Source organism: Somniosus microcephalus, chromosome 10 (assembly GCF_052327205.1).
Source record: "Somniosus microcephalus isolate GS21.2 chromosome 10, FLI_Smic_1.0, whole genome shotgun sequence".
Taxonomy (NCBI): Eukaryota; Metazoa; Chordata; class Chondrichthyes; order Squaliformes; family Somniosidae; genus Somniosus; species Somniosus microcephalus.
Genome location: NC_140996.1, coordinates 181290990 through 181316892, shown reverse-complemented (window position 1 = coordinate 181316892; position 25903 = coordinate 181290990). Strand labels below are relative to the sequence as shown.

Here is a 25903-nt window from a genome sequence, read left to right as displayed (position 1 = left end):
GCAGCAAATTCTTTTGACATGGGTAGGAAATTGGTTCAGAGGTAGGAGACAATGGCCTAGAAATCCGTCTCGGGCGGTGGTGTAAAACGGGCAGTATCGGATTGGCCATCAATGGAACTGAATACCAGGCGCTGCGTATAACAAGCGGCCGATCCGATACTGCCCGTTTTACACCACCGCCCGAGACTGATTTCTAGGCCATACAGTAAGGATCATGGGTATGTACTCCAATTGGCAGGATGTGACTCGTGGTGTCCCCCAGAGATCTGTACTGGGGCCTCAGCTTTTCACTTTATCAATGACTTAGATGAAGGAATAGAGAGCAGTATTTCCAAGTTTGCTGATGACACTAAGTTAAATGGCACAGTAAGTAGTGTAGATGGGAGCAGAAAGTTGCAAAGGGACACTGATTGATTAAGTGAGTGGGCAAAACTGTGGCAGATGGAGTTCAATGTGGTGAAGTGCCAAGTCATCCACTCTGGACCTAAGAAAGATAGATCAGAGTATTTTCTAAATGGTGGGAAGTTAGGAGCTGTGGAGAAGCAGAGAGATTTAGGGGTCCATGTACAGAAATCACTAAAAGCTAGTCGACAGGTACAAAAAATAATTAAAATAACTAATGGGCCAGTAATTCCAGTCCCAATGCATGAGTACGGACGGGGTACTCACGCGTGGGCCCGTTGGAAGTGCCGGATTTCAGCATGCACAGCGCATGCGCGGGAAACCGGCATTTCCTGTCCTCTGAACCAAGGGGTTCAGAGGACGAACGTGTGCGCGCAGGAGTCTGCGCGTGCGCGCTGAAATTCCTTTTTTCCACAGGTTTGCGCGTGTGTAAGGGCCTCTCCTTTTAAAAAGGAGACGTAAGGACTTCATTCTTTAAGGTAAGTGGTCTATTACTTAAAATTATAACATTTTTTCCACAGCTTTATTGTTTTTAAGGACTTTACAGTAAGGTAAGTGTAGTTTTAGACCCGATTTTTAAAAAAATTATTTTTTTCAAAAATTTGATTAATTGTTTAAAATAGTTTTTTAAAGTTATTTATAGTTTATTTAATTATTGGGATGTTTTTTTAAATTTTATTTAAAGTTAAACTAGTCTTTTGGGCGCCCATACTTTTCATGAGTTTGACAGTTCTTACTATTCAATTCAATTTCAATTCAAATCGCTTTATTGGCATGACAAGTTACATCTTATGTTGCCAAAGCATCAGAAAACATTCATGTTTGTTCACAAAAATACAGATCTATCCATACAGTGTATAAACAGATATATCCCTGAGTGTATAAATATATACTTTCATATAATTTATATATACTCTTTTCTTATATTTACTGGTTGTCCCTCTGTTTATGGCAAGCTGTAACATAGTGTGCCGCTAGTGTTATGCAATTTCTCTCTTCCCCTAGTAGGTATGGGAGTTTTTGGTCGTCATTCAAATTTCTGAATTCCGGGCATATTTTTGTGAATTTTGGGTAGAAATTCTCCCTTATGCCCTGATATTTTCTACAAGCTGTGAGGAAGTGCATCTCTGTCTCCACCACTCCCTGACTGCAGTGAGAGCATATCCTGTCCTCTCTTGGTAGCCGGGTCTGTCTGTGTCTACCTTTTTCGATCGCCAGGTTATGTTCACTAAGTCTGTACATTGTCAAAGTTTTTCTCAGTTTGCTATCCTTTACCATGGTCAGGTAATCAGCCATGTTGTATTGTCTGTTTAGGGCCAAGTAGCAATTGAGTTTGCTTTGGGTTTTTGTTGTTTCTGCCCAATATGACAGATATTTTTCCTTTTGCTTAGCGACGATTGTGTTGGGTCGAATTCTTTGTGTTACGCTGTCACTGTCCTGGGGCTGGTTATTGTTAGTAGTGTTAGTAGTTACTTCACTGAGTCCCAGGACTAGTTGACTGAGGGTATTCTTCTTTATGGTCCTCTCTTGGCATTTCAGGGCTTCGTAGTGATAGCATTGGGGGTTGCTCATTTCTAGGTGTTTCCAAAATTTGGTGGCTCTTTTTTGGATAGTGATTATTAATGGATATTGGCCTAGTTCTGCCCTGCATGCATTGTTTACGGTTTTCCTTTGAGTCCGGAGTATACTTTTACAGAATTCTGCATGTAGGATCTCAATTGGGTGTTTGTCCCATTTTGCAAATTCTTGTTGTGTTAGCGGTCCCCACACCTCACTGCCATAGAGTGCAATTGGTTCAATTACTGATTTGAAAATTTTGGGCCAAATGCTAATTGGGATTTCTATTTGGATTGATTTTTTAATGGCATAGAAAGCCTAATTTCTGGGCCATTGACATGTTGGCCTTTATCACAATGGGGGCTGGAATAGAAAGGGGTGGAAGCTACAGTTATAAAAAGCTCTGGTTAGACTCCATCTGGAGCATCGTGTTCAGTTCTGGGCACCGCACCTCAGGAAGGATATATTGGCTTTGCAGTGGGTGCAGCGCAGATTCACCAGAAATAGTTGGGGAAGGCCTGTATAGGCCACTGAGCTAGAAACTGCCTCTTTGACCTGTACTGGAGGGTTGATCTGCTCAGCCTGCCAGAGAAGATGCTGGTCAGCATCTCGAGAGGCTATGGCTAGAATTTTCCCCTACAAAACAGGTGGGTTTGGAGCGTGTGGGGGCAGTTAAATTGTTAAAAATGGGATTCCCAACCTGATCCCACCTCCAACCTGCCCACTTCCGGTTTTGACGGAGGCAGGACGGGGACGGGATTGGGGGGACGGGCGACCAACCTGCTCCCAGGAGCGGTACCTTAATTTAAATATTGTAATGAGGCTGGCAGCCTCTTTTTTCACCTCCATTTTGAATTTAACTGCCTGTGGACGGGTTTCACACAATTCGTGAAACCCGGCAGTTAGACCGAGGCGGGGACTGCTGGATCCAGGAGGTAAGTGGCTTTTCACCTACCTCCTGGATCCAGGGTCCCTACCTAACCCCCACCCCCCATGATCGGAGACCCCACCACAAGGCCTCCGATCACTATTGGGGGTGAAATTTGATTTTAGCAGTAATGCAAAATGGGAGATAGTGAATGGGCAGCCCAAGAAAATTGGGCGGGGTGTAAAGTGGGCTGCCCATTCGCTATCGCCCATTTAGTGCAATTGCCGAAATCGAATTTCACTCCATTAGTAACTTATAAATAACTTTTGCTGCCATCATCAGGGTTTGGGTGGTTTATATATACACGTGTATAGAATTATAAATAGGATGGGGGAATCAGCCAATTTTGTGTTCAGAAACAGGCTGGGGTTGTTTTCCTTGGAGCAAAGAAGGCTGAGGGGGGACCTGATTGAGGTGTACAAAATGATGAGAGGCATAGATAGGGTAGATAAAGAGGAACTTTTCCCCTTAGTAGGGGGGTCAATAACAAGGGGGCATAGATTCAAGGTAAGGGGCAGGAGGTTTAGAGGGGATTTGAGGAGGAACTTTTTCACCCAGAGGGTGGTTGGAGTCTGGAACTCACTGCCTGAAAGGGTGGTAGAGGCAGGAACCCTCACAACATTCAAGAAGCATTTGGATGAGCACTTGAAATGCCATTGCATACAAGGCTATGGACCAAATGCTGGAAAATGGGATTAGATTAGACAGGGCTTGATGGACGGCGCAGACACGATGGGCCGAAGGGCCTCTTTCTGTGCTGTATAACTCTATGACTCTATGACAATGTAAACTATTAGTGAAACTCAAGCAGGTTATTTTTAGCTGGACTCTGACAGGAGACCATTTTAATGATAGTCACTGCTGCAGATTAGTTTGTGACTATAAATAATGCCACTCTACATTTACCCTCTCACCTCCAGCCTCTCTTTCTCCATTGTAACTCTCCTAATTGTATTGTGCTAATACTACTCTGGTCTGTGCTATTCTGAGCTGTCCTCTCTTGTCCCTCCTAAGCTCCAAATCGCCCGTCCCATACACACTCCCCAGCCCCTTATCCTTGCTGTGTTGAGACTGATCAGATCATCTCCTACTCACCCTTCACCTCGACTTCTCGAAGCAAGCAATGATTTCTATCTTACGATACACCGCTGGTGGATTTAATGGAATTAATCTGCAGTTGGTTATTGGGAAAGGTTGCTACGTGATTTTATAAGGTGATAAACTTGCAAGGCATTGCAGTGAGAATGTGGGTCTTTGCAGTGACGTCACACGTGGGTTTGAACTCCCACCCACCTCCCACCCTGTTCTCCCTTCCTCGTACTGTGAAGCTCTACATTCCAACGTGTTGCTATGTAGAGGAACTAAGCAGAGGCCAGATGCTTCTGCATTTGGGGGGGTGGGGGTTTGAAGCAGAACAGGAAGATCCCTCCCCCTCAAGGGGAAGCTAGATAAACATATGAGGGAGCAAGGAATAGAAGGATATGCTCATGTGGAGCATAAACACTAGCATGGTCCTGTTGGGTTGAATGGTTGTAAATTTTATGTAATTCTATGTAATCAGCTTACCACTGGATCTTGTTATAGACTGGCACTCGCCTATTTAGTTTGCACTTGCTGCAAGTTTGTCCCATTTTATTTCCCCTCAAGGGGTTTCACCATCTGAGAAAGTGGTAAACTTCTTTGTGAGTTTAAGGCCTTTGCTCATGCAAAACAAATGCTGGATAATTAAATTTAAAAAGTGAACATTCTGGGATACGTTTCATCCAATAAAATACATGACAGGAGAATAAAATTATAGACAAGAAAATTTGTGTGTGCAAGCACTGCTTTCTAAAATAATTGGATATACAAAATTCACAGATGCTTTCAAAGGTTTTAGAAGAAAATAGTTTCTATTTTTTTTCCCAACGTTCACTGCGTGTTTGCAGGGTCAACAGAGAATTCAAACCTGGAGCTGATAACCCTGACATGTACCTGTGTAGCTGCTGCACTCTTCTGGCTCCTTCTGACTCTCTTTATTCGTAAGCTGAGAAAGGTAAGTCCCAGTCACGGTTCTGGCGGGAGGGTCGCAAGACCCGAAACGTTAACTTTTGTTCCTTCTTCCACAGATGCTGCTTGACCTGCTGAGTGTTTCCAGCACTTTCTATATCTGTTTCAAGACACATGATGGCCGGTTTATACCTTGGAGCTGCTTCAAGTTTTTGGGGGATTTCCGTGCTTTGAAATCAGCCACATTAAACTGCAAGGCAGTTTTTAAAGCACGAGTGGTAACATAACAACTTCCAGTGCGATTTTTAACTCTCTTTGCTGTGGAGTTTCTCCAATGTCAGGAGAAAGTCATGTATAAGCCAGCAAAGCAAAAAAAACATGCCTTGCTGGCTTGTACAGGTGCTCAGCTGCCCATCGCTAGAAAATAGTGACATATGGCACCTTGATCCTTCGGGGGCAGCCATCTGCCACTGGCAGCGCTGTGTGTGCAGAAAAAAACACTTCTAGAGATGATACTCCATGACATCAGAGGCATTAGTCTTGCTTCATTTATATTACAGTGCTACCGCCAGAGTCAGCATGGCTGGCGGTGATAGCACCATTACATAAAAGCAGCATCAATCTCACCATCACATCAGCTAGTGCTGGAAGGTTATCTAAAGATTATTACAGTAGTGAGGTCCTAACCTCTAACATACTACATATTGTAGGAGTCTACGTACTCCTAACAAAATATACTGAACTCGGAGAGGTTCAACAGAAAAGGTATAATTGTTGAGACCACATGTTGAACACAAAAATGGCGTCAGAGAATACACCAAGTCCAACTGTCTTTCATCAGTCCACAGCTTAGACTGCCCCTCCCCCGCTCTGGGCTTAACTATGTTGCAGATCGAGTTTCTTAAAGGTGTGATCCTTCTTAAAGGCATGACGCCTGATTTATAGTCTACGGACCGAAAAGCGGATTGTGTCCTTTCTGTGATCGGTACGCCACAATATCTTTGAAATTAAAGACAAATTCGCTGAGTGGATTGCAGCATGTTTTAGCAATAGAAAATTCGTCCGTTCGTCGTGTTCTGCCCTCGGGCAGATCCTAGCTCATACCTTATGCATGAGATTCTCGAGCCACTTACTAGGGAAGAGTAGCTGAGATGGTTTCCCTTTGCCTTTCTCACAGCTTTTAATCTTCGGAGTTCCTTCTCCTAAAGGGTTGTAATCAAGGCTAAAGAGCCCGACATACCCTTTACAATGGGAGGGGGGCAGCCGCACCCATCGGACACAAGTACGCCCACAAAGGGAAGCACTTCTTCACACATAGGGTAGTGGAAATCTTGAACTCTATCCCCCCAAAAGCTTTTAATTGAAAATGTCAAAACTGAAATAGATAGATTATTGCCAGGTAAGGATATTAAGGGGTATGGAACCAAGGCAGATAAATGGAGTTCAGATACAGATCAGCCATGATCTAATTGATGGTAGAACAGGCTGAATAACCTACTCCTGTTCCTATGTAAGTAAACGGTTTTGGTAATGGAGCAGATGTGGGAGAGAAAGTTGAGCTCAGATTGAACAGGATTCGGGCTTGAATTGGTAGCTGGGGGGAAATGCGGGGGAGCTAATGAGGATGGCCTTGGTCTTGCCAGCATTCAGCTGGAGGAGCTTTTAGCTCATCCAGAGCTTGATATCAGACAAGCAACTTGAGACAATGGAGGAAGCAGCAAGGTCGAGCTGGGTTTCATCAGCATACATGACCATACTTCTGGATAATTCACCAATGAATAGTGAAGACGAGGGAGCCCAGGAAGCACCTCTGGCTACACTAGTGGTGACTATTCAAGTAGAGGAGAAACCATTGACAGCAATGTAGTGCCTGAGGTGGGTCAAGTAAAAGCAGAACCAGGAGAGAATAGCGCAGAAGACAAGCGTTGGAGAAGGATTAAATGATGTTGAAGGCGACAGAGAGGTTGAGGAGAGATAGAGAGAGCCATGTCCACAGCCACACAGGATGTCATTTGTGACTTTAATGGAGTCTCAGTATTGTGGATGAGGTGGAAGTGAGATTAGAGGGACTTAAACAAGGAATGGAGAGAAAGAGGTGGGAGCATAGCTGAAAAGCACCAACATATTCCAAGACCTTGGAAAGAAAGGGAAGGTTTGAGATGGGGCAGACGTAGGAGAGACTGGATGGGATTTAGGTGGGGTTCTTTCAGAGGAGATAGTGATGGACACCAGCTGAGAGAGATAGACTAATGTCGGTAAGTATTGGAGAGAAGAAGTGAAATTGGGTGGTCAGAAAACGAGCGCAACAAGGTTCAATTTCAACCCCATGACTCCTCAGCCTCGCATATTAGACTTGGTAATTGTGGAGCTCTTGTGGATATTAGGGGGGGGGGTGAATTTCCCTGGGGGTTTTCCCGCTCATCCACTGTATCTTTGGTGGTAGAGCTGTGAAAATCCTGGAAAAATAATGTGAACGTCTTTTTCGCTGTTTTTGCAAGGTTTTGCGACTCTTCCACCAAAGTTATGGTGGCTGACCGGCAGTAACCCCCCCAACGGAAATTCACCCCCTTAGTTTTTAAGATAGTTGGTTAGATGGAAACTGTGAATGAATCACTATTAAGTAGATATTCTGTGTACAGAACATCATGTGAAAAATCTGCAGATTTTTTAATAGGAAGACATTGTCAGAATGTCTATTAAGAACCATTTCATCAATTACTTTGTATTGAAATAGTTTTTAAAAAACACAACCTAAAAATAACCCCATGTAAACTATTTGTGGCTGCTGTTGTGCATTGAGAATTGTGTGTGGATTTGTCTATCTAAAATAATCTTTAAAGTAAACATTTCGCAGAGCTCTGATTGCATTCCTTGCTGAAAACCTTTTGATTCGTGTTTCCATAAAAAATTCTTAATAAATAATTGTTCTTGTTAAATAAACCCTAACACTGCATGATTACTTTATCCAAGCCTGCTGTTTAATCAAGACAGTCTGACAGGGTACATAACTTACTGCTAATTAGTCCAGTGAAAGATGCCATTTAGTTTTGAATGAATCACACTGGTGGTTTTGTTGTAGTCTGTTGAACCTTGAAGGTTACTTCATTGGACATGCTTAATGATGCAATGTTTTTCTTTCCAACTACTAACTATTAAGATGATGAGTATTGGCATAAAGACTGTAAAAGCCTACAGGATAAATGTGAAGGTTCACCCTGCATGCAAGTGTTTTCTCATGTTTTGGTTTTCTAGCCTAGATCAGCAGAAATAAAAACTGACTACCTGTCAATCATAATGGACCCGGATGAAGTACCGCTCGATGAGCAATGTGAACGTCTTCCTTATGATGCAAATAAATGGGAATTTCCTCGAGACAGACTGAAACTAGGTATGAGCACAACAATGTAATGCTAGCTCTGGAACGCTGGGTAATATGTATTGGTCATAAAATTCTCAATAGTCTACTGTAATTTTTTTCTCTAAACCTGTAGTAATGACACCATAATTGCTATTTATAGTATGATCATCTATCTATGCACAATAATTGGCCACATAGGAACAGGGGTAGGCCATTCAACCTCTCATTCTTAGATGATAGCTTAACTCCAGTTACCCACCTTTTCTCCAAATCTCTTGATACCCTTACCTCTCAAAATCTCAATCTCAAAAAAATCTATTTACTCAGCATTCACATCCAATATAAAAGTATATGAGGGGGAAGCGCATACTTGCACCTCTGTAATATCGCACATCTCCACCTCTGCCTCAGTCCATCTGCTGCTGAAACCCTTGCTTTTGTTACCTCAGCTATTCCAATGCTCTCCTGGCCGGCCTCCCATTTCCCACCTCCTATAAATTTAAGCTCATCCAAAACTCTACTGCCTGTATCCTAACTCACACCCATTGACCCATCATCCCTATGGTTACTGACCTACATTGGCACCTCGATTTTAAAATTCTCATCCTCATGTTTAAATCTCTCCATGGCCTCACCCCTCCCAATCTCTAATATCCTCCAGCCCTACAATCCTCTAAGAAATCTGCATTCCTCTAATTCTGGTCACTTGTACATCTCTCAGTTCCTTCGCCCCACCATTGGAGGCCTTCAGCCATCTAGGCCCTAAGCTCCTGAATTTCCTCCCTAAACCTCTCTGCCTCTTTATCTCTCTCTCCTCCTTTAAGACGCTACTTAAAACCTACCTCTTTGACCAAGCTTTTGGTCTCATTTTCTAATGTCTCCTTCTTGGGCTCGGTGTCAATTTTCTGTCTAATTATGCTCCTGTGAAATGCCTCAGATGTTTTATTACATTAAAGACGGTATATAAATGCAAATTGTTGTTACTGAGTAAGAGGTTGTGATCACGCGTGAAAATGTTTTAGGCAGATGGGGTAGTCATGGTGACAATAGGTTGTATCAGTAGGGCACAACGAAGACATAAAATGGTAGTAAACATGTTAATTTCTGGAAATTTGGTGTGTTTGTGTATTTTTCCAGGGAAGCCTTCTGTTATCCCTCTTAATGTTTAATGATTCATGTTTGTAACTGTTCTCTTCCAGAGAGAATATTAGAGTTATTACAGATTAGCTGGGTGGTTATCTAAAATCAAGGCATGGGATAATGAAGGGCTTTAATGTGTACTGGGGTTAATTTCTCAAGGAATAGAATACATAATCAGGGACATTGTTAAATTTATATGGAACCTTGGTTAGACCACACTTGGAGTACTGTGTGAAATTCTGGCCTCCATACTACAAAAAGGATATTGAAGCACTGGAGAAAGCATATAAGATTTACAAGGATGTTACTAGAATTGAGAGGATGCATCTATCAACAACAACAACCACTACTTGCATTTATATAGTACCTTTAAAGTAGTAAAACATCCCAAGGTGCTTCATTGGAGCATTATCAAACAAAATTTGCCACTGAGCCACATAAAGAGCTATCAGGACAGATGACCAAAAGCCTGGTCAAAGAGGTAGGTTTCAAGGAGCATCTTAAAGGAGGAGAGCGAGGTAGAGAGACGGAGAGGTTTAGGGAGGGAATTCTAGAGATTAAGGCCTAGGCAGATTAAAATCAGGGATGCGCAAGTGGGCAGAATTGGAGGAGCGCAGAGATCTCGGAGGGTTGTAAAACTGGAGGCCATGGAGGGATTTAAAAACAAGGATGAGAATTTTTAAATTGAGGCATTGCCGGACCGGGAGCCAATGTAGGTCAGCGAGCACAGGGGTGATGGGTGAACAGGACTTAGTGCGAGTTAGGATACGGGCAGCAGAGTTTTTGATGAGCTCAAGGTTATCAGGAACGATTCAGTAGGATGGAGCTTTTTTTCTCTGTAAAAGAGAAGACTAAGATGAGACCTGATAGCGCTCTTCTAAATTACGAAGGGTAGGCATGGAGAACTGCTTCAACTTGTGGGTGAGTCTGGAACAAGGGGAAATAAATATAAGATAGCCACGAATAGATCAAATGAAGAATTTAGGAGGAATTTCTTTACACAGAGAGTGGTGAGAACATGGCACTTACTGTCACATGGAGTAGTTGAAGCAGGGAGCATTGACACGTTTAAGGGGAGGCTTAATGATTTTTTAATATTCATTCACGGGATGTGGAGGGGAACTTGGAGGTGATGGTGTTCCCATGCGCCTGCTGCCCTTGTCCTTCTAGGTGGTAGAGGACGTGGGTTTGGGCGGTGCTGTCGAAGAAGCCTTGGCAAGTTGCTGCAGTGCATCTTGTAGATGGTACACACTGCAGACACGGTGGTGGAGCGAGTGAATGATTAAGGTGGTGGAAGGGGTGCCAATCAAGCGGGCTGCTTTGTCCTGGATGATGTCGAGCTTCTTGGGTGTTGTTGGAGCTGCACTCATCCAGGCAGTGGTCCCAAGGCCCCTGGTTATACATGGGGGAGAAGGGAATTAGAGGGATATGGAGCAAGGTGGGAAGAGATAATTAGAGTGGGAAGAATTTTGTGTGGCGTTTAAACACCATCTTAGACCAGTTGGGCAGGAATGGCCTGTTTCTGTGATGTGGATTCTATGTAATTCTATGCAGCTAGAGGCATCCTCTTTATTGGAAGAAGTTGTTGATGATCTCTTGCCTGATGGCATGTGCCACTGGTAGCAGGGTGTCAAAACCCATTTCTCTCTCTACTGGATTTCTTTGTCGTGAGCAGGGGATTGTCTCTAGCATCTTCCCCCTCTGTGCTTGGAAGACCCAATTCCTTGGTCATGGTCAAATTATGGAGGATTCCGCAAGGCACTACAATTTTTGGAAACCCATGCTGCAATTCCATCCTCTATCTTCTCATTATTTCTTTCCTCAAAGTACAGAAACAATTTAACTCCCATTATTTTACTATGCAGATGTCCTTTTAAATTCTCAGCAAATTTCACAAAGTACCTTTAATGCTCAAAAACTGCAGCTTCAAAGTAGTGAAAATGACTCACAGCTAAAACAGTGTTGCAGAATCGCACCTGTGTGACCTATTGTAGGAATGTCTAGTTCCTATCCAAAGACTGAGGTCCACTCAAGCGCTTAAACAAAACGAAGTTTAATGGAAACTAACAGGTTTAAACAAGTTTGAGCAGGTCCCGGTGAGCGTCGTGGCGGATAAACACATACTCGGCGCTTTTCAGCTCAGTTAGGACATGGGAGCTCTGTAAGCCGTGATGTGACGTAGGCACTGGAGCGAAACATCTGGCCGCTTCCTGGTGGCTGACGAGTTGCTGGAATGCAGACCACGGCTCTGTTGGGGACGGGAGGAAATCCCCTGGTACTCGTAGTGGCTGGCCATATACGAGTTCCACTGAGGACGATTGTAAATCTTCTTTGGGCGCCGTGCGAAGACCCAAAAGGACCCAGGGAAGTCTGTCCACCCAACCCGCGCCTTGAAGACTGGCCCGCAGAGCGGCTTTGAGCGACCTGTGGAATCGCTCGCACAGGCCGTTCGCCTGTGGATGATAGGCGGTGGTTTGATGTAGTTTGGTGCCGAGCCCCTGAGCCACAGCGTTCCAGAGCTCAGAGGAAAAATGCGGTCCACGATCGGAAGAGATGTCCGCCGGTACCCCGAAACGAGCAACCCAAGAGGAGATGAAAGCTCTGGCCACGTCTGCCGACGTGGGGGAAACCAAAGGAACCGCCTCTGGCCATCTAGTGGTGCGGTCTACCATTGTGAGGATGTGTGTAAAACCTTGAGAAGGTGGAAGCGGCCCCACGAGGTCCACATTCACGTGGTCGAATCTATGCTCTGGAACAGCGAAGGTGGCCAATGGAGCTTTTACATGACGCTGTACCTTGGCCTTTTGGCAGACCATGCAGATGTTGGCCCAGTCGCGGACATCCAGGTGCATACCCTTCCAGACGAATTTTGACGACATCAGCCTTTGCGAGGCCTTCATGCCAGGGTGTGACAACCCGTGTATGGCGTCGAACGCTTTTCGGCGCCAGGAACGATAGGGCGGGGAACTCCCATGGAGATGTCGCAAAGTAGCGTGGTGCCTGCAGCATGGAATTTGACGTCGGCCGCTTGGAAGCTAGAGGGGCTGGTCCTGTATGCTTGGACCTCTGGGTCCGAGGCTTGATCCGCAGCCATGAGGGCATAGTCGATTCAGAGTTGGATTGCGTGCACGGTCGCGCGGGAGAGGCAATCCGCCACCAGGTTGTCTTTGCCGGACACATGCTGAATGTCCGTGGTGAATTCCGAAATGAACATCAGGTGACGTTGTTGCCGAGTTGACCACGGTTCGGCAGTCTTGGCCATAGCATACGTTAGTGGCTTGTGGTCCACATAAGTCGTGAACGGACGTCCCTCTAGTAAGAACCGGAAATGACGGATGGCTAGAAAAAGGGCCAGCAACTCCCGGTCGAAAGTGCTGTACTTCCTTTCGTTTCGCCGTAATTGACGGCATGAAAAATGCCAGCGGTTGTCACGTCCCATTCACCCACTGTTCCTGCACTGCTCCAATTGCATAGTCCGACGCGTCGGTGGTAAGGGCGATGGTGGCACCTGGAAGCGGGTGCGCCAGCATGGTTGCGTTGGCCAAGGCGCCTTTGGTGTCGATGAACGCCCGGTCCATCTCGGCCGTCCAGCTGATCGGATCCTTACTGGACTTGGCCTTGAGGGCCTCATACAAGGGCTGCATAAGCAGAGCCGCCTTAGGGACGAACCGGTGATAAAAACTGACCATCCCGAGGAACTCCTGTAGGGCCTTGACGGTCTGCGGGCGCGGGAAAGATGTAACTGCCTCGACCTTCATCTGTAAGGGGATTGCACCATCTGATGTAATGCGGTGGCCCAAGAAATCAATCTGCTGCAGGCCGAACTGGCACTTGGCCGGGTTGATAATCAAACCGTGTTGACTGAGGCGTGTGAAGAGGGTGCGCAAATGGCAGAAGTGCTCCTCTTTGCTAGGGCTGGCGATGAGGATGTCGTCAAGGTAGACGAAGAGGAATTTTAGGTCCCGCAGCATGGAGTCCATCAAGTGCTGGAAAGCCTGTGCAGCGTTCTTCAAGCCAAACGGCATCCGCAGAAATTCGAACAGGCCGAATGGGGTGATGACTGCGGTTTTTGGGACGTCTTGCGGGTGCACGGGGACCTGGTGGTAACCACGGACGAGGTCGACTTTTGAAAAAAAGGTATTTCCCGCCAAATGGGCCGAGAAATCTTGGATATGCGGGATCGGGTACCGATCAGGAGTAGTGGCGTCATTCAGGCGTCGGTAGTCGCCGCATGGCTGCCATCCGCCGCCGGGTTTCGGAATGTGGAGAGGCGAAGACCAGGGACTATTCGACCGGCGAATAATCCCCAGCCGCTCCATCGTGTCGAACTCCGCTTTTGCAGCCGCGAGCTTGCCGGGTTCGAGTCGTCGGGCCCGTGCGTAAACCGGGAGACCGGTGGTGGTGATGTGATGTTCCACACCATGTTTTGTAGCGGAAGAGGAGAAAGTGGGCCTGGTCAGATCGGGGATCTCTCCGAGGAGCCGAGTGAAGTCGTCTGGAGGTGGGAACGCACAGAAGACTGTGCGCGGCACGGCGTTACCGCGGTGGCACGGGATGGAGTGCAACGTGGCCGTGTTGATCAACCAGCGGTGCCTGACATCGACCAGGAGGCCGTTGGCGCACAAAAAATCCGCCCCAAGGATGGCCTGCGTGACTTTGGCCATGATGAATTCCCAGTGGAAACGCTGGCCACCGAAACACACCTGGACCCGCCGCCTTCCGAAGGTCCGAACGGCCGCGCCATTAACCGCCGCGAGGGCGGGTCCGTGGCTCCCAGCTAGTATATCGAGATTTGACGCAGGTAGGATGCTACACTGCGCCCCAGTGTCGCAAAGGAAATGCCGACCAGATAGGGAGTCGGTGATGAAGAGAAGCTTCCCTGAATCTCCGATGGCCATCGCACCCGCGGGGCGCTCGTTAGACCCGGTCCTCCTTCGCCAGGGTGGCTGTAGATGTTTTTTTGTTTTGTGCGAAAAACTGCAGGGAGGGTGGCAGCATCTTGCTTTCGCGCCAAAACGGGCGTGGTAAAAGCACAACCCCGCTGATTGAGGAGCTGGAGCAGCGTCTGTGGGGGATGGGCGCCTCGTGGCCGTGCAGTGCTGTTGTGTCACCGTGAAAATGTTGTCCGCTTCGGCAGCAAGCTCCGCGCAGTCTGTGACTTCGGACCCGGCGAGGGCAGCCTGAACTTGCTCTGGGAGTAGGCTGAGGAATAGCTCCCTGAAGAGGAAGCATTCCGGCTCGGACCCGAGGAGCGTGAGCATCTGGCTCATGAGGTCGGACGGCTTGGAGTCCCCGAGGCCGGGCATAGCGAGCAGCCGGCGGGCGCGCTCCGACTTTGTGAGCCCGAAAACCTGCAGCAACCGCGTCTTTAAGGTGTCATATTTGCGATCAGTAGGCGGACTACCGAGTAGGCTGACGATCCGCGAGGCTGTGGTGCTGTCGAGGGCGGAGACCACGTAATAATAACAGGTCTGATCCGCAACGATGTCCCTGATGGCGAACTGGGCTTCAGCCTGGATGAACCACACGGCTGGTTGTTGCTCCCAGAACTGCGGTAGCTTTAAGGTAACAGCGTTCGTTTCCATGTTGATTATCTTCTGCGAAAACCGTTCGCAAAAGTCGGGGTCACCAATGTAGGAATGTTTAGTTCCTATCCAAAGACTGAGGTCCACGTAGGCGCTTAAACAAAACGAAGTTTAATGGAAACTAACAGGTTTAAACAAGTAACTGCAGGAGAACATCGAGTGTAGGTCTATTCAGTTCGGAAGCTCCACGAGGACTGCTGGCTGGTCCCATGGTTGACGTCATGACGTCATCACGTTCTTCCCGCCAGTGGGGGATCACGTGATGTACGGCGTGACGTCATCGCGTTTACCCGCGCTGTTAAAGTAATCACGCTCTGTACAAGTAAACAGTATAAATAAAGATACAGACTCAGGCTGTAGCTAACATGTTGTTAAAGGGAATTATATACAAACGATCTGAGTCCTTTGGTGGCTCCACCACACTATCACCTTTCTGATCTCTTCCTGCCTGTGGGCCATCATGTATGCTCAGCACCACCACAGTGGCAGTGATTTGCAGGGGTGATAAGTGGCCGGAAACGCAGGAAAATCTTGGCCATGCCTCCCAGTGCGGTACGCTTCCAGCGGGCAGAGTGAGGGTCAGAGTGAGTCATGGGAAGGAAATCGTGATGGCCATTTTTAGGGGTGGGCTGCCTCTACGTTGTCCAAAAACAGGTAGATTTCTTAAGGAAAATCTAGGCCTAAATTTTGATAGGCTACTTGATTGTGGGGCAAGCTTAACACTATCCTCACCTCATCCCCTCCCATACGCATTTTCAGCAGTTGTTTCCTGGATAATGATTAGGAGTGGGAATCATAGCTGAATTTTCCCTTACTAACCCAGGAGCACTGCAGCAAATTGTGCTGCCTTTAGTGCTGTCCTGGCTAGAATTAGCTAACTCAGGAAAAAGGGGATTGAACCTGGGACTATCCTGGTCTGCATGGCTCAATCAGATATGCGTTTAAGTGAAGTCAACTGTATTTTGAACTGTTTTCCTTGCCAAATAAAGTGCTTCCCTTGGTTCCTTGATGTATTTGAAGACAGGAAGTGTAAGTTATAGGTTAAACTGATAACAGAAGCATATTCCAAAGCTGTTTGTTTGGGTGAGACTCATTGTTGTTCCCTACATTTTATCGATTTCTGTGAGTTATGTGCCACAGAAGCAATAACAGATTATACTGAAGATGGACAACCTGGAGCCATGGCAGCAGTATTGGCTCCAGCTTCATTTATTTATTGGCACAAGAGCCAACGGTTTGCTAAATTAGCAGTGAAATACAATCCATAGAGCCAAGGTTATTTTTTTAGTACTGTACTCAGAATGCTTGTGTCAATGTATCCCTTTTCCTTAGAGGTTAATGAAGTAGCAAGCAGGGTGTTGCACAATTAACCACTTCTGCCAGAGAAGAGGCTGGTACACCTCTTCTCACTGGGCAGACTTGACCTCTGAAGATGCCCCAACCTTCTGCAAAATCAGAATTCACAATGTAGGTAGTCCACACCCCTGGCCCTGTTCCCTCCATGTCACTGTCTTGTAAAGGGCTGGTGAAGGAACTCCTGTATTTGTGTCCCAACCAATTAGCACTCACCAAATGGTACTGTCTTACTGACTTTCTTGAAATCTTGTTATTTTCCCTGTATGTCAATTAACTAACCCGTAGCTGCAGTGTGTCATGGTTTTCTTGTTATTAAATGTTTTTTGCTTATAGGTTGGAGGTGAAGACACTCACGGTCAAAAACTAATGGCACCTCCATTTCAACATTTTTTCTGTTTTACACATCGGAGCCCAAAAGCACCAGTTTTTATACAGCTGGCTCCTAGACTTTGCCTTGGAGTTCTGACTCTAAGATTGATTGGAACTCAGGGCTGACGAGCAAATGTCAGTGTTACTATACAGTACTGACCTAGAACTTTGCCACAAAAACCGATGGAATTAAAAAAATCAATGGTGTATGGAGATAAATATTTTCATCAGCATTTTATATCTCCCATCTATATGTGAGGAAAGTTACAAGCCAAAACAAGGTTATTTTATTATATTTCAGCAGTTTTCCTTTACCGCTGTTCTGTTAATTTCATAGCAGTTAATTAGTTTTAGTACAATTCCAGCCACCAGTCTTAGCATATGCACACTTTATACAAGGAGAAGATGGTAGGAAATCCCTATTTAGAGGTCTGATGAAAGCATTGGTTCATAGCTGACATTTTCAGATTTCTGTTACAGCATTTATATTTGAAGAGGAAACCAGTGCAGAAATCATTCTGTCAAGTGGCTGGAACACCAGCTTATCTGAACTACTACACCGAGTGCTCTGAGGCTGATTATTGCGTTGTGAGCTCTGGAGAGAATGGGAATACTTCTATCTGAAGGTGTCTACTTATCTTTGCTTTTCTTGATTTACAGGTAAAGCTCTTGGCCGTGGGGCTTTTGGGAAGGTGGTGGAAGCTTCTGCTTTTGGCATCAATAAATCATCCACATGTAAAACCGTTGCCATTAAAATGCTAAAAGGTAATCTGACTCTGATATTATATTGAACTGTCATAATGACTGCAACAGTTTAACAAACCCTGTACATTCAAAAAATATACTTGACAAATGTTGAATCATTTTACTATTGGCCTAGAAATTCACTAGCCTTAGCGCCGCTTTTGAGGCGCTAGAGGGACTAGCGCCAGAGTTATGGCCAGTTCAAAAATTCCCTGGGGCCCTAAAGCGGCGTTGCACCGGTAGCGCTGCGCCGGCACCGATGACGTCATCGGTGTGCGCAGCGTCCCGGTTGCCATGCCGACGGGCCCCAGCGCCGAAATTCAGTTGCGGCCGCCTCGCCCGTGGCAGCCGCAACTAAGACTCTGGCAACAGAGTCCAACATGTGTTTGCGCCGGCGCATTAAAGGCCCCGCGGCGGCCGGCCGCTTTCCCGCCGGCCGCCTGCCCGCAGCTCCCTCCCCGGACTTCTCCCCCCCCCCCCCCCCCACGGAACAGATGCAAGCCCGGCACTTGTCCGAGGTGCCGGGCTCATTTTTGAAGAGATTTGCGCGGGCCGCGGCCGGGTGCAGGCAGCTCCTCCTTAACGGAAGGAGGAGGCCTGCACTTCCCGAGCCTGCCGCACCGCAGCGGGCGCCGCAGCGCCGGAATAGCGCCGCAATGCGGCGCGTTGCGCCAGTTTTCAGGCGCTAAAACCCTTCAGTAGCGCCGGCAGCCGTTTGGGCGCGGCGTTACTGAATTTTTGGCGCGCGCAAAGGGACTTAGCGCCGGCGCTAACTTCCGGCGCTAAAGCCCTGGCGCAGCGCAAACTCAATTTCTAGGCCATTGTGTCATGTAAGGAACAAGAGGCCATATTGGATAGGTGGTAAAATGCTTGAAATTCTGTTGTAAAAATACTTTGGCCCCAAAATTCTTCAGGTTGCAATCCCAACAGTTACGCCAGGATCGCACACGAGGATGGCCTCCAGCACTGGCCCTGCCTCAGTTTGTGCAATCAGTGGGTTGACACCTTATTTACATGGGCCACGTTGATGCAAACAGCACTTTAGATGCATCTGCAGTGCCCGCTTACCCCTGTCAGATGGCCTCGGTACCCACCCTGTTTAGGGGGGGAGGGGGTGGTTACCAAGGTCCCCCTCCTCCTGACTTAAAAAAAATCTTCAGGGAGTGAGACCAGCGGTGCGGTCCTTGTGGAGGGCGGTACGCCTTCATGCACTCGGCATACGGAACTCCACAGGTCCTTGTGCAGTCTGAGCAGCGGGAATTCCCAGTTTAGTGAGGCCCACTCATTTGGCTTCAGCCCCTGACCATCATTTACCTTGTAAGGGGTGGATGGAGGTTGCACTCTTACAGGACAACCAGGAACCTCCCAGAAACAACAGAGACCAGGTAGGTCAACAATGTTTTCCTGGGGATTGCGCCGATCTCCCACCACAGTTGCGGTGGAAGACCAGCAGAACCCCCACAGAATTTTGGGGCCTGCGTGTTTGCCATATCAAGCCTATATCCTGTATAAGGAGGAAAATAAGGTAAAAAATGGAGTCTGTAAAATAACAAATGTTAGTCTTGTCATTAATATTGATGATGATTACAGAATTATTCCAGTTCTTTATGTGCATGTTTCATATTTGTATTTTATATGATTGTGTATGACAATAAAACCTTTACTTGTTTATTTTTTTTATTGATAGGATATTGAAAACACCAAAGCTGATCATTACTATTCTAGTTCTTTAAGTTGTTTGATATTACTTTCTTCCCAGAGGGGGCCACAGCCAGTGAATATAAAGCTTTAATGTCAGAACTGAAGATCTTGATTCATATTGGACACCACCTGAATGTGGTGAATTTGTTGGGAGCATGCACCAGACATGGAGGTTTGTAACATCACAACTGTGCTGACAGTATATTGGAATTTAATAATAGCACAGAACAAAATGTTCATTAAGGTATGGCTGCAAAATGACAGTTTTGTTAATAGAAAAAACCTGTAGCAAAATAAACCATCGTGGAAGATCCCCTCTGTATGCTGTTTGTCGCAAAACCATTAAAAAGCACATTTATGACCTTACTACAAATAACAAACAGACAAAATCTATGTGCAAAAATCATTTGCTTTTTAACAGGTGCTATTTTGTTATCTCTCCTGATAATATGCTTTTTTATCAGTAACAGTAATGATTCCTATAGGCCTGGCAATACTACAGCAGATGCTTGAGGATGGGACAGTTCACTAGTCATAAATACTGGGGGTGATTTTCATTCAGAAGTCGTAAAGGAGGCAGGACTACAACTTTCGGGGTTGTAGTCCCGCCTCCACAGAGATGCGGCCAATCCACATGATTTTAACTTGATTGACCTTGTTGAGCCCGCCCAGCGGGCTCAGCAGGCCAATTAAGGGCCACCCAGCAACAGGTGACGTCACAGACTGAAATTTCATCTGTCAAGAGATTTTGACAGATGAAATATCAGTGTTTCACAGCTGTTTGAAGCTGTCAAACACTGACAGTCTTACTTCTAACCTGAGTCCTTCTACACAGACTCAGTTAGAAATCTCACCGACACAGAAAGCTGCAGGCTGTAACTTTTGACAGATCGCAGCCATTCTGCTTTCTGTGCCGGTTAGATGATGGACTCCCGAAACCTAGAGGAAGGAAGGCTGTAAAGGTAAGTACAGGTAATTTAAACTTCTTTACACACTTTAGACACATCAAACACACTTACCTCTGCACTCATGCACCCATCACTCACCTGAACAACAACATCGCGACCCCTCCAAGTCCTTCAACCCGACGGCCCGACTCCTCTAACTTGGCGTGGTTTGGAGCCGTCGGGAATCCCACACTTCAAGCTTTAAAATAGAGATTAGGCTAAAAACTGCCTGTTAACAGGCAGTTAATTGGCACTAATCCCTTCCTGCCTTGGGTAGGCGGGTCCCAGTGCGGGGCGGGTACCCGCCTCCTTTGAAACTTACACGGAGGCGGGTTGAGGGCAGGATGGTGTCAGGAACCCCGAATTCAGGACTTTAACCCCCCGCACGCCTCCAATCCCGACTCCACGGGTCAATGAAAATCGACCCCATAGTCACTGTTATATCGTAACATAATTATTTTTGACCCTAGCTTCCCCCAATTTCCTAATTCTAGTTTTGTCCATGGATGAATCTATTGGGGTAGGTTTTAGAAATCAGCGCTCTGGGCATAAGTAAGATTTTATGCACTGGCAGTTTGCGCATTGCGGGTTATGGATTTTGGGTGGCTTACCTCACTGGCAGCGGCCCAAAGGAGGGGGATTGGAATAGGCTATGGTGGGGGGCCGATCATGACGAATGTAGAATTGGGAGGAGCACTTCTGCTCCTCCTGGCTCCACACGAAGGTTTATTTTCAAATATTTTTTGAAAACTTACATTTAGCTGGCGGCCGCAGGGGCTGCTTTCCATTCACTTCAGTGGAAAATAAAATTGTGTAGGGTGTAAAACAGGCTGGCGATTCACTACCCCCCAGTTCTGCACTACTGCCCAAGGCCAACTTCACCCACTATATTTGCTGCATGCACATAGAAAATATTGAAATGTTATCTGAAGGGCATTGACGATGGTTGCAGATTCAGGCACAGGTTCCAGGTCCACTCTGCTTATTTTTTCCCAATCCCAGCTTTGTTGAGTGCTTAGTCGCCATGCAAAGGCTGAAGTGAAGAATGAAAACCAGATCAGAGAAGTGGGCAGCTACAGAAGGCTTTAGCTGAGCATGTGTCCTTTCAGATGCAAGCATCAGGCCAAGCGGATGAAGCAAAGGGGATGGGAGGATGCCCATGGGAAACCATGGCCAGGATGGCAGTATTATTGCTTACTCTTTATTAGTAACTCCTGCAATCAAATCCTCAGTATTTGTATACCACTAACTTTATCCATAAAGTTCAATGGCATGGATGGCATATGATGCACAGTACAAATATATTTGATAACAATAGTAAGAAAGGCATGTTCTAAAATAAGGTCCTTCAACGTTGATGTGAAAAATACCCCAATCTCTGCCACATATCTAGGCCCTGAACTTCCCCAGGACACAATCCTGGTGGTTATGCTAGGATCACACCCACCAGTGTCCTCTAGCACTGACCTCTCCAGAGTTTATGCGGTCAGGGCTAGAGGACACTGGTGGGTGTGATCCTAGCATAACCACCAGGATTGTGTCCTGAGGAAGTTCAGGGCCTAGATGTGCGGCAGAGATTGGAGTATTCTAACTAATTTACATGGGGCAGGCAGACACAAGCGCCACCACATACATCTCCAGCACCCATCTACATTATGCACTGCAACTGGAAGAACCAACGCCTGTCTGCCCAGGCCCCCTTTGACCCTGGTCGTGTGTCCCCTTGGGTCCCTATGTGAGGGAGCTGATTGGTAATTTAAAAAAAAAACTTGTTCCCTTTTAATGGGTATCCAGGCTGTTTCTCTGGCTGGACCCCACTGGTGGGGGGAACACTTTAGTCTATTTGTAGGACAGTATGCCTCAACTCACTTGGTGTACCAGCCTCCAGAGATACGCTGGGACCTGACTGCGTTAGGCTAACAAGAACCCTCATTTTAGGACACCCCTGCCTCAGCTCTGCTCCTCCACACCCCCCCCCCCACAACATGTGTCCATTTAAGGGAGGAACAGAAGTTCAGCATGTCACGGTAGAAGGTTAGCCATTCCCTCACAGATTTCAGGTCCCTAAAAAAAAATGTATAAGCCGAATTCATTTTTTTTACATCTTCTAAAGCAAATGGTTGGCTTCTCAATCAGATGTCACAAGTTTCTGCAGTACATCTGAGATTGAGAATTAAAATATGAAGCTTCTCTGCTTAATCTTGGAACCCAGAATCCGCTGCAGTTCCACTGCCAGAGGTGAGCAGCTGAGGATGCTGAGAGTAGAAGCGGAGAGATGAAATGTTATTTATCAATGCCTAGCCTTAGAAACATCACAATAAGGGAATAACCCCATCAGGACACCAGTTGTTGAATGGTAAATGTTTAAAAATAAATTTTTAGCAAGAAAGGTTTTTAGATCTTGAAGCGCTGATTAAGTTTGTGATGCAGGCAGAGAACCTCTCTAGCTAGTTGTGCATATTGACAAATCATAGGGAGCACATTCATGATTTCCTGATGTGCGCGAATGGCGGGCATGTCTCCCTGACAGAAACACAAACTTAGAAAATTACTCCATGTCTTATCCTAGAGTATTATTTTAAAGAGTTACATTTGATTTACATTGTGCCTTATTTTTCTAAACACAGGTCCTTTGATGGTGATTGTTGAATACTGTAAATATGGCAACCTCTCCAACTATCTCAAGAGCAAGAGGAATAACTTGGTGCTGCACAAGGTGATTGCACATTAAAGGTCTTTTTGTTTTAATATTACTGAATTATTCAGATTGCAGCCCAATGAATGTCATGAATGGAAATAGACGTCCATGGGCAGTATTTTCATTCACAGCAGGGAAATTCTCCATAATGCATCTGTTTCTGGGCTGCCACTTACCAGAAGTGTTAAAACCTAAAGCATAATAACAAGGAGCGACTGAGAGACATTAGTAAATATTCAAAATTGACTTACCCTGATTTCTTTTCTATTCAGCACCTGTCATTGGCATGAGTAGGAATTCACCACATGGAGAATCATGTGCAAGGACCTGCGTCCTACCACTTTGAGGCAGAGGCCTAGAAATTTGTTTAGGGAGTTTTTAGGCATCAAATGGGTGCAGAAAACGATCCCTGCATCCAAAGATGGAGGCATGAGGATTGCGAGATATTGGTTCTCAGGCCACATCTAAATAATTGAGGGTGGCTGACCACTGTCGGCTGCGGACGTCAGGAGTGTTGTGGAGCCGGGAGGAGCTCTCCTGCTCCTCCTGGCCCCACATAAATTTAAAACAAAAATTAAACTTATCATATCAGTGGCAGCTGCTGGCTTGGCCACACCCACGTCTAAAAACAACTTGGGCGGTACATGCCTTACGCCTGCTCCACTCAGGGAAGCCGAAATTCCCTGTGTGGTCCTAACACAGGCGTTAGGTCTCATTAACCTATGCAAGGGGCTTAACGCCCGTTTTAGGTGGCTTACTCGGAGGCCTGAAAAACAGTCCAACCAAATTCCAGTTTACTGAAATTGGGCCTCATTCACATCAATATTCTGTGCCATCCACAGCTAGTGGTGCTGAAAAGCAGCTAATATTGTCATAATAGATAGAGCTATTTATTTGATAAAATGTCACCGTTGCTTGTATCTGGTATCCACTTTTTAGAAACTGAATTTTACTTCCTAATGGGAGCTCTTTTCAGGAAGCTTAGTACTGGCACCACTGAAGGAGTTAGTCCTCCATTTGATTGCTTGCCATGGCTGAGAGGGGAGGGACAGGTAAAACACACCAAAATGTAAGACGTTCACTTTAGCAAAGAGCTGCTGTGTATTTTCAAAACATATTGGCCTAAAAATTGGGGAACGCTGGAAACCTGCCGGTAACACTGGCGGCCAAGGATAACGTCCGCCGGCCGAGAGAGCGCAGGCAGTGCCGGCATTTTGGTACTGCCTACTCATTGTCATCAGTGTGGCAGTGATTTCCTAGTGCAACGTGCTCTTTGCAGCACTAATCTCAGAAGGAGGCCAAAGGTCGCCTCTGTCTCCCGGTTGCAGTGTAGGGGAACAGGGAAGAAAGGAGCAACCCGAACAGTTGCCGTACATGCTCCAAAAGTATTAGCTGCCACCCAATGTTTGTCGATTTTTTTGTTTGTTTATGACATGAATGCAGATAAAAAGAGATCTTATCACAGATCATCGTCAGTCGTTGCAATGGAGTTCACCCATTGACTTCCTGACCCACAAACACTGTAGGCCTTCCGGAAAGCTGCCAGAAAATTCCACCCCCCCACCCACCCGCTCCACCGCCACTGATGGAAAAAAAATAAAAGTTTAAAAGTAGAACCTTGGCAAAGGAGGCATTTGAAGTTCTGGCGTCGATCCTCATAAGTCCTGCCAGACTCCTCATGGCCGTTAACGCTGCTGAAAGACCTTTTAGCGGCAGCACTCACCGGCGCGATTTAGAGCGGGCGGCAATACGAGCAGAACACTCCAAAATGGATGAGCTGGCGTCAACTCAGCATTGCACGCCGATTGACGTCGCGCTCCAACTCGTTAAAATACTCTCGCCGATAGTGGGCAATGACAGCACTGCCAAAAATGGCGGCTGCCACGGGACTTGCCACCAGCTGGCGAAGAGCGCCAGCTGCCCTTTTTTGCCATTTCATGGCGCAAACAACCCGAATTTCTCGGCCATTGTTTCTTGAAAGCCTTCTTCCTGTGTTCTATCTGTGCATAGGAGACTACACTGCAGGCAGATCAAATTCAAGAAAAGGCCCCCATGGAGGGTAAAAAGAAACGGCTGGCCAGTGTCACCAGCTCCGAGAGCTCCACTAGCTCTGGGTTTGATGAAGATAAAACTCTAAGTGATGTTGAAGAGGAAGAGGAGGGTAAGAACTGATTCCTTCCTGATTTACAGCCTTCAAAGTTATTTTTACACCGGACTGAGTATCTTTGATGTCCTTGCTGATAATCTATGTAATAAACATCCGTGGGATATTCTTAATAGGAGGAGGCACACCTTTCAAGTTTGGGAAGGAATAAAAATACATAGTGTACCATGAATGACAATTATAGTTCTTATCAGCCTGCCTCTAGGTTTTCAGAACAGTAGGGAGGAAGCCTCACCTTATTATTTTGCAACTAATCATCTGTGCGAGATGAAAGGGTGTTGCAGGGAGTTAGCAAATATGGCAGGAAGAAAAAGAGAACATCAGCAGTAGTTGTAGCTTTAGTGCTGCCTTGTTCTGGCCAGAGATTCACCAAATGATCTGAAATTTTACTACAATACCTCACCAAGGAAACAGCTCGTCAGTGACGACAATATGGGGAAAATTCAGATGTGGATGATGGGGTTTATATCTCCTCATTGGTTCCACTAAAATATACACTGTAATTTATGCTTTGCAAATCACATATTATCATTGCAAATCTCTACAGTTTTTGAGCAAACATGTGTTTCAGCATACTTCAAACTATACTATTTGTACCAAAGGACAGCAGGGAGCTAATGAGTGTTCAAACTCCAGTGACATCTGGTGTCACAGAAAAGTGTATTTTGTACTTCATCGGAATGAAATACGTGATATTGTTTGCCAAGCATTGCTATTACTGCTCACCGTCATATGAGCCTAGGCGTGAGTGTCACGAGTCCAGTTGGTTAAAATATGACAGGCTCACACATGAAGAATGGTTTGCAAGCGTGACCCTGAGCTTCCAGTCGCTTGCCATTTTAATTCTCTGTTTCACTCCCACTCTGACCTTTCTGTCCTCGGCCTCCTACACTGTTCTAATAAAGCTCAACCCAAGCTTGAGGAACAGCACCTCATCTTTCTACTAGGCACTTTACAGCCTTCTG

The 25903-nt window shown here is 46.2% G+C and overlaps 1 protein-coding gene across 1 annotated transcript in view; it reads left to right on the top strand.

Annotated features, from left to right (window-relative positions):
* Positions 1–25903, top strand: part of flt1 (fms related receptor tyrosine kinase 1) — a 245006-nt gene that overhangs the window by 165240 nt on the left and 53863 nt on the right. Inside the window, exons 16-21 of the mRNA XM_085999287.1 lie at positions 4816–4922; positions 8129–8264; positions 17345–17449; positions 19188–19301; positions 22704–22792; positions 24785–24935. Of these exons, the coding sequence (XP_085855413.1) occupies positions 4816–4922; positions 8129–8264; positions 17345–17449; positions 19188–19301; positions 22704–22792; positions 24785–24935 (702 nt within the window). The remainder of the gene's footprint in view (positions 1–4815; positions 4923–8128; positions 8265–17344; positions 17450–19187; positions 19302–22703; positions 22793–24784; positions 24936–25903) is intronic.